The sequence below is a fragment of the Arachis hypogaea genome, chromosome 3 (assembly GCF_003086295.3).
Source record: "Arachis hypogaea cultivar Tifrunner chromosome 3, arahy.Tifrunner.gnm2.J5K5, whole genome shotgun sequence".
In the NCBI taxonomy this organism is placed as follows: Eukaryota; Viridiplantae; Streptophyta; class Magnoliopsida; order Fabales; family Fabaceae; genus Arachis; species Arachis hypogaea.
Window position 1 is genome coordinate 9139968 of NC_092038.1, and position 8971 is coordinate 9148938.

The following is an 8971-nucleotide window of genomic DNA, read 5'->3' on the forward strand; positions in this document are numbered from 1 at the left end:
AAGGAGAATGGTAACTCTGGTATACCTATGGTTAAGTGGGAGCTAGTACAGGCTCCAAAAAAGGTGGGCGGCTTGGGGGTTGGTGATGCAATGCTAAGGAACACAGCGCTCCTGTTTAAGTGGTGGTGGCGGTTTTCAAAGGAGGATTGCCCGCTGTGGAAGAAGATTGTTTGTTCGTGTAACAAGTTGAACCCGAATGTAATGTTGGCAACTCAGCCTTTACAAGTAAAAGGAGGGCCTTGGAGGGACATTTGTCAGCTAAATATAAAAGAACCGCGGATTCGGGATAAAATGGTAAGTGGCATGGCAATGGAAATAGGTAATGGTATGCAAACCCGATTTTGGGAAGATAACTGGATTCAAGGGGGTGTTCTCAAAGGGAGTTATCTGAGACTATACTCTATCTCAAGCCAGCAAGGACTTCTAATTGGGGACTGTGGCTTTTGGGATGGGCTTGATTGGATTTGGAATTTCCAATGGAGGAGGGAGTTGTTCCAATGGGAGCTAGAACTTGTCAATCAACTGCATGAGAGGTTAAGGCCAGTGAGGTTGTCATCAGGTCGGGAGGACAGCGTGGTGTGGAAGTTTGACAATAAATGTGTTTTTTCTACTCGTTCTGTGATACAGGCTATACAAGCGGAGACTCTTTCGGCTGAAATAACGAGTTATAGCTTCACGAGCTCCGTTTGGAAAGGTTTTGTTCCTCCGAGGATTGAGCTATTTGGGTGGTTTGTGCTAGTTGATCGAGTTAACACCAAGGAGCGGCTGGGTAAAATAGGAGTCAACATTCTGGGAGATAGTTTGTGTGTAATGTGTACTAAGGAATTAGAATCTGCTGAGCATTTATTCCTCAGGTGTGAGGTAGCTTGGCAGGTGTGGTGTCAGTGGTTGAGGTCACTAGGTAGAGAGTGGGTGATCCCTGGAACCATTAAGGAAATGTTTGAAAGCTGGCATGGCTTGCATAATAGACAACAAGAGCAGAAGATGTGGATGACAGTGTTCTTTGCAGTTATTTGGAACATCTGGTTGGAACGGAATGCACGAATCTTTAAGAATACAAGAGCAAGCCTGGAGGTAATCCACACAAAGACGGTGATGAGCTATACAGAATGGCGTGGTGATGATTCTGGAGGAGGCTGTTGTTAGGTATTGATTTGGTTGGTAGCTTGTTGTGTATCTTCTTCTTTATTTTATGCTCCACTTTAATGTGTTGAGCTTCCTATGTTTCAAAAAAAAAAAAACTATCCAGCCACTACTTCCTCAACTAATTTATCTTAAGAAAATGCTGGGGCAGAAATTTTTTAACATAAAATTTTGTTTGATCCTAACTTTTGGACTAAGTATTAATTTAGTCTCTAATATTTAAATATCTTAAAACACCATTGAATTTAATATGAATAATTAGCATAATAAAAACCAATATCATTTAATTTCAATACGTAGATAAAATCGACCGATCAACTATTACTAATGTAAAACTTTTCCTTTTGATACTCAAACATTGGTGATTACATACTACGATCTAAGATGTTGTATGACTAAAAACAAAAAATAAAGAATTGTGACAAAAAATTTTGATTATATTTTTCTTACACAAGAATAAAAAGATATAACCTAACTAATAATATTGTTCACATCCACTTCACTCACTTTGTTTATCACTTCGTTAATTATTCGTGTCAAATTTAACAATAAGATAACAATAAACCCGATTAAAACTTTTTGAGTAAACAATATAACGTTTAAAATATTAAAAACCAAATTAGAATTTGATCCGAACGTTGAGGATCATAATAGTTCTTTACCCTTTCTTAACATATAATTGATGTTCAAATCCATCCATTAGATGCTAGTATAATTTTACACTACTAATGCGTTAAAATCAAACTACTAAATTTTTTAGGTAAAGATAACATAACAATATAAGGTTAAAAACCTAAAGGGAAAATGCATGAAATATCGTTGTACAAGGACATAGAGCTGAGACAGTTCTAACTTCTAAACGTATATTTGGAAGTATTAGTCATACATTCAATCGGACCATGATGTTTATGTATTTCAACTCATCTTTTGGTACTCTCAATTATGGTCTTATGGAGGTCCAAGGTTCATATTTCAGTAAAATTGGCTGGGATGGAACTTAAGGGCAGGGATTACCCCAAATAGAGTATCCTCTCTAGTTGCCAAAGAGAAAAGGCATATTAAGGTATCCTCATTCATAAATCATAATTCTGTTCTTCTGGTCTAACTTCTCAAATGAATTTGAAGGGACATGCCCTATTGCAGTGTTCATATCAAGAGAACATAGAATATGTATAACAACAGAAAGGACAGACCTTTTACTCATCTAAGGAATCAATACTTTCAATCAAATGTGGCGACCTGCAATATAAACTTGTAGGATTTAGTGTTGAACAACAAATAAAAGGACTGATTTACTAAAAATAAATCTGCTCAATTGAAAACAGAGACATGATTTTTAGTGTGCTTTTTAATCAAGCACTGAATGCTTTTGCAATTCCTCTGAACGTAGTCGCTAATGAGGTGAAGAAAAGAGGGACAGGGGAATGGAAAACTCGAAAGAATTACCATCTGTCTGTATGGTTGATGCCAAGTCCATTGCAGGTAAGAATCATGCCTTTAAATCTGGCAAGGTATTCCTGTAATGAGACACGTCTAACAAAGCTAAGTACAAAACAGCTGTTATCATCAAGAGAGTACACAAACAATCATAGACAAGTCTAATTCAAAAACTACTAATGCCAATAAAATATAGCCAAGATCCATACCTGCAAGCTATACTTTTCGATCTCACAGGCTCCGGTTAAATCATAGTCACAACGCTTGACAGGATCACTCAACACTATCAAAAATTTTCAAAGAAATATAGAAATACATGAGTACCATTTCATAACGCTGCTTTGTCTATTCTAAACCAAAACTGTGTGGAGGAAAAACGTACAACTCTGTCTACGCATGTAAAGGTAAGGGATTAAATTTGATCCGAAGTGTAACTTCAGTCCCATTAATCAGAAAGTAATTTTAAGAAGGACAACGCTTGCTCAAGTTCCTTATATACATTCCCTCCAGTTCTCAGATCAAATACTAACATGCTGATATTTATTTGAACTGAAAAATTCGAAGTGACGGTTGGACGGATGCATATAGTAAACTTGATCCAAGGTTTTCCCCCTATTTAATATAGGACAAATTTTGAGTTTGCTAGTAACATTCAAGCTAACAATCTCGCAAAATTTCAGCTTTCATCTAATATCAATTTCCTTTTTTTTGGATAAAAGAAAATCCACTTTCCTTTATAACATCAATCTATTTGTCACCATAAGGAAATATTTAAAACGTGATATTAGCCAGATCCCCAAAAAAGAGACAGTTTTGGGGCTGGGTTTGACTTCTGTTACAATCATGTATGAGATTTCCATCCCTCCTAAACAAATCTAGTTTCCCCTAAGTAGCCTCACATACTGTACACTGGTATCTGGGGAAAAATATGAAACAGCTAAACAGTAATACAACAACTGGGAGCTGAAAGCCATAAAACCAACCAAGGTTAAACTTCCAATCAAAACTAATGAAGGACCGCAATCTTTGTTGTTACAATCAATTGTCCTTCACTAACAATCAGAATTTGCATATTATGATTGTGTTCAAGATGGTGAGGTATATAATCAATTTCCGGAAATGTTGATAAAGAGTATATCTATGAATCTGTCTTTTTCTCATTGCAATTAAGAATTACCATTGTAAGCTTCATTTATCTCTTGAAATTTCGCAGTAACTGTACTGTCACCTTTATGCTTGTCAGGATGCCATTTCTGTAAAATGGAGTAGAATCCATCCTACAAAGTAAGTCAAACTTGTAGGGGAAAAAATTTCGAAAGATCAAGTATCAAAAGAGCTAGAATATACTAACCAATGCAAGTCTTCGGTAATTTAATTTGATGTTTTCATCAGTTGCATCATAATCAACCTCCAACACTTTGTAATAATCCTTCAATTCAGTAGAAGTGTCACAACAAGAACACATAAAAGAACAGTTAATTACAAAATGTAGTTATAGACATCAAGTTATACATTTTCTACTCGTCGATTCACATTTTGCAATATGCAGTACTGATATAGAACTTTTAGATTATGGCAGTTTCAAATATCGCTAGCAACTATTTTAACAAATGAGCATTGCATGGTATGAACTAGAAGCTTCATCGAATTGTTGCAAAGTTACTCAAAACCATACATCGAGGTTCTGAAAATCAGGGAAAGAAAGATCCTACAAAATGGAGGTTTAACCACTCATGCTTACATATGTCACTCTACAACAATCAAGTTAATATGATTCAATTAATCTGTAAACTCCATTCCTACACCTATCCAGATCAATCTTCAGTAACTAAGCTAACATCCACAACAATTTTCCAGAAACCTAATTGTTTAACTACTATTAAAAAGGGAATCACTCATTCATGAATTTTCACTTTCATCCTAGGAATCCTGAAATTAGTGCAGGTTAGCTCAATTTGACCATCCTTTTACCTAGTCCACTAAAGTGTGTTTTTCAAAAATCAGAAAACTGAATTAACTAATTAAGCTTGAACTCAATTCAAGTCACCAAAATCTCCCTGGGAACAAATAGAGCAAGCAACAAAAAAAAAAAAAAATCGAAACTTGATAGCTAAAAACAAAACAGAAATTATAGAATTGAATTAAGCTAATAAAAAATCTTCCTAAGAATCAAATAGAGCAACAACAAAATGGGAAGTTGAGGGTTGAGATTGAAGAGAACAAAGTAAAATGTGAAGAGGAAAGGTTCCAATCATACAAAGATACAATACCCTTGGCTTGGTGGTGTTGTCAGCGGCGGCCATTTGCGACAGAAATGGGGTCAACACACGAAACTTCTTTTGCATAATTCATCGGAATCAGACAACAACCACAAAGATCCCAAAAAGGGAAAAAATAAATGGCGGCACGATGAAGAAGCGAAAGAATGGTTCAACCGAGCTGGAAGATGCGTGAGATTAAAAAAATAAAAAATAGTAGTAATTGTTGCAGATAGAAACGAAGCAAAAACTGAGAAGGTTAGGGATTTGATTTGTGTGGTGGAGTTTTTGATTGGGAAAAGATAGAACAATGTGGCTTTCCTATGCCACCGTGGGAATTTGGATCGCTTTTCTGGGTTGTTTTTTTAAATCTTTTTTATTTATTTTACATTTATCTTTTGTCCTAAATTTAAAAAAAATGAAATTGTTTTGTTGAAAAGAGATCTAGTTTTTTTTTTAATGTATGAAAATTTTGAGAATTACAGGAGTGATTGTGTTTAGGGATGATAAGGTGGGAGAAAGTATGGGAAACAATACTAATTGTGAATGTGAATAATTGCCACAAAAAAAATTGTGAATGTAAATAATTGATTAAAAAAAAGTAAAATTAAAATTAAAAATTAGATTATTAATTAATATTTAATTTTAAATTTTAAAATTTAAAATATTAATATTAGTATTTAAATTCATTTATAGTTATTTTTAATCTTACCATAACTTCCAATATGTATCCAAAACTCGTTGTCATCTTCTCCAACCCTCCCCTCGCGCTGCTGCACTCCAGCCGGTCAGCCCAACGCACCTCGCCATTCGACGCTCAGCCCAATGCTGCTGTCACTATTTTCGCGCCACTCTCTTCTAGCTGCGTTGTTGTGGTGTTGCACAACCCTCTCGTGGAGTTGCTGCTGCATCGTGCTGGTTTGTCATTCTGAGGTGCTGTAATTCCCAATAAAAACCGCTGGAGAGTGAAGCATCGATGGAGCCATCAATTCATTCATTCCGTCATTCATGTTGTCGTTGCTGGATGTAACATGGTAACGTCCCAGCCTTTTTTCAGGTAATCTTTCTTATTCGTTTCTAATTCTGCTAACTCTTCCATAAATTTCATGTTTTCATTTAGCTGGCGATTGGAAAAACATGGTAACATATATGTACAAGATATGACATACAAGAAGTTGGAAAATAAGATAACATTTGAAAGCATAAAGAATCCGAGTCACCTGGTTCACATGGAGAGATCCTGTACATTCAATATCTCTCAACCATTTAATATTAATTCAATGACTAGTTTAAGATGGTCATTTTAGTAGATATGATGATTGTTATTTTAATTGTTATGTGGATGATTATTTTGATTATATTGTGTTTATTTATATATAATTAAAATATGTTAGATATTCAATTTATTAGATATGCAAATGATTATTTTTATCCTTAAATGGATGGTTATTTTCACAATAGGTGAGCGATGCTGTTGACGGCGTGTGTGGGGGTGACAGCCGATTGGAAAAGAAGAGGGTATTGGAGTAAAATGTTTTGATAAATCAGGCTTTGAAATTATTTTTTTTAGAATAACTGAATGGATTTTTTTATTTAGGTAATTTGTGGAGTGTTTTTTATTGTTTATATGTATTTGGACTAAATCTACAACGTATTATTCATATTGTTTAAATTTTTCATTATCTCCCTAGCGAAGTTGAATAATATAGGGAGGAGAAACTCCATAATTTCATCCCACGTCTAATTCCATTTTGATATTTCTTTTCATTTTCTCTCTATTTTTATTCCAAAAAATAATTTTTTCTGTTAATTGATATAATTAAAGTATAACCTTTTATTATACATTTTTTGGTAATACTATATGCACAAATATTTTTAGTAACAAGTTCAATTAAAATAATATAAGTCCATCAAAGATGAAAAAAAAGAGAGAAAAAAGAGAAAAAAAGAAAAGACTCCGCAGTGGTGGAAGAAAAATAATAAGAAGGATGAGGAGGCAATGTTAGCAGCGAAGACAACATTGAAAAAAAAAGTGCGCAAAAAGAAAAAATAATAAAAAAAGGAAAAAAAGCCGATCGACATTGAAAAAAATGCGCAAAAAAAATAATAGAAGAGGAGAAAAAAGAAGCCAACAACACATATATACTTAGAAGAAATGCACAGCAACTTAATATTTAGTAAGAATATAAGATAAAAAAAAACACAAATAAAAAATATTAATGATAAAAAAAAGTTACATTTAACAATATCAATAAAAGAAAAAAAAAGCTCTCCTTGTTCTTATTCTCATATAAAAAAAGCGTTTCTTGCATTTTAATATGAAGAAAAGCTCTACATTTATGTAAAAAATATATAGATGTTATTTAAAATTTTTTGACTATACGCGCCTCCTTCAATCTCGAAATCGTTTGTGATTTACGCGCTACATATAACGTAAACTTTTTATGACCTTTGCTCAACGTAAACCTTTTGCTGCAACCTAAACCGCCTTCTTCTCTGCTTGCGTTATAGGCTTCGTCGTTCTCCTCTACTCGCGTTTTCTTTCTTGTTCTTCTTCTTCTGCGTGTTCTTTGTTATGGATCTGGATTGACTTCACCCTAATTAGTTTCGTCGTTTTTCTTCTTCTTCGTTTTCTTCTTCGATCTGGACTTCTTAATTAAAATAATGAATGAATCAACTTCAAATAAGTTGAATGAGGTTATTACGTTGAGACAGCTAGAAAATGATTGCTGCATGCTATCACAATAATCTTAAAAGGAGGCCACCGAACCAAACAACATTCATCTGGTGAATCAAAATCACAAAGGCCACTGAACCGAACAATGTTCATCTAGTGAATAAATAGTGGTCAACTTTCAATTAACAAGAAAAGTATTTCTCCTCCTCTTCCTCCTCCTCCTTCTTCTTTCAAATTCGCGCACGTAAATTCTTCTTCTGCTTCTTCTTCTTCGCGCACGCAGATTCTTCTTTCGTTATAATCATCACCAACAACACCAACATTTTGCTCGGTTAAGTGGAGTTGCTCATTTTGATTCACTTGATTGCTAATGTGTTCAGTTGAGTCCTTGAGCATGCAGAAATGTTTTTCTTACTGATTGAATGCTTATCACGTTTATTCAGCACATGATTGGTGTTGACCATTTCGGTTCACCTGATTGTACTCAGTGAACGAAACATAATCCATTATATGAAATCAAATTTGAAACATCTCTGTCTACAATTTAGATATTATCAATTCAATTCAGATTTAGAACACCTACGTCCATTCAATTCAATTTAATTTAACAATTGCATTCCATTCAATTCGATTGAAAAAATAATTCATTAGCAAAATGTTGATGTTGTTGGTGTGACGATAATAAAAGAGAAGAAAAAGAAGAAGAGAAGGAGGAGGAGGAGAAGTAGAAGAAGAATATGTGTGCGCAAAGAAGAAGAAGGAGAAAGAGGAGGTATACGTGAATTTGAAAGAAGAAAAAGATGACATATGCATATATTTGAAAGAAGGAGAAGAAAAAGCGCAGGAAAAAAGAAGATAAAAGCGCGTGTTTTCACTTATCATTAATGTGCATGACTCTATTTGGATTTGAGCCAATTTAATTACATGGTTTACATGTGTAACGCGCCCCTTTAATATATTTAATATATATGTAATAGAAATTACATTAAAATATTTCTATAAATTTCCACCTTTATGATTATCATCGTCAACTCTACTTATGTTTTTAATTACTCTGAACCATCTATTTACTTGTTTCTAAAAAGAACAAAACTCAATTTTATTATTATGCAACTATAAATTAACGTTGCTAATAGAACTAATATTGGTTAAGTTCTTCAATAATGGAATAACACTACAAATAAATCTCTATACCTAAGAAAGTAAAGAATTGGATAAGCTTATGATAACTACTTTGTTTCTTTCATTTTGGTTTGTTATAGTCTCTCTCATGAATCAATTTAGATCCATACTACAATGCATCCCCATTACCAATTAGTTGGTGGGTTGGCCCTACTCAAAATCCATCCCTACTACAAATTCAGCTTTTTTTCTTCTTTTTAATTATTGATCGTGCACTTGTACGCTTATTTTAGGAAAGTATTTAATATTTTTGGTAAGTTAGCCCAACTGAAAA

At 33.8% G+C, this 8971-nt stretch overlaps 1 protein-coding gene across 1 annotated transcript; it reads right to left on the reverse strand.

Annotated features, from left to right (window-relative positions):
• Window positions 1-2195: 2195 nt before the first annotated feature.
• LOC112789335 (uncharacterized) lies at window positions 2196-5357 on the reverse strand. The gene is made up of 6 exons (XM_025831181.3): window positions 4851-5357; window positions 3932-4009; window positions 3758-3833; window positions 2790-2863; window positions 2590-2660; window positions 2196-2382 (listed from the first exon to the last, which is right to left on the reverse strand). The coding sequence occupies exons 1-6, from the start codon at window positions 4923-4925 to the stop codon at window positions 2340-2342; spliced, it is 417 nt and encodes a 138-aa protein (XP_025686966.1). The 5' UTR covers window positions 4926-5357; the 3' UTR covers window positions 2196-2339.
• Window positions 5358-8971: the final 3614 nt, after the last annotated feature.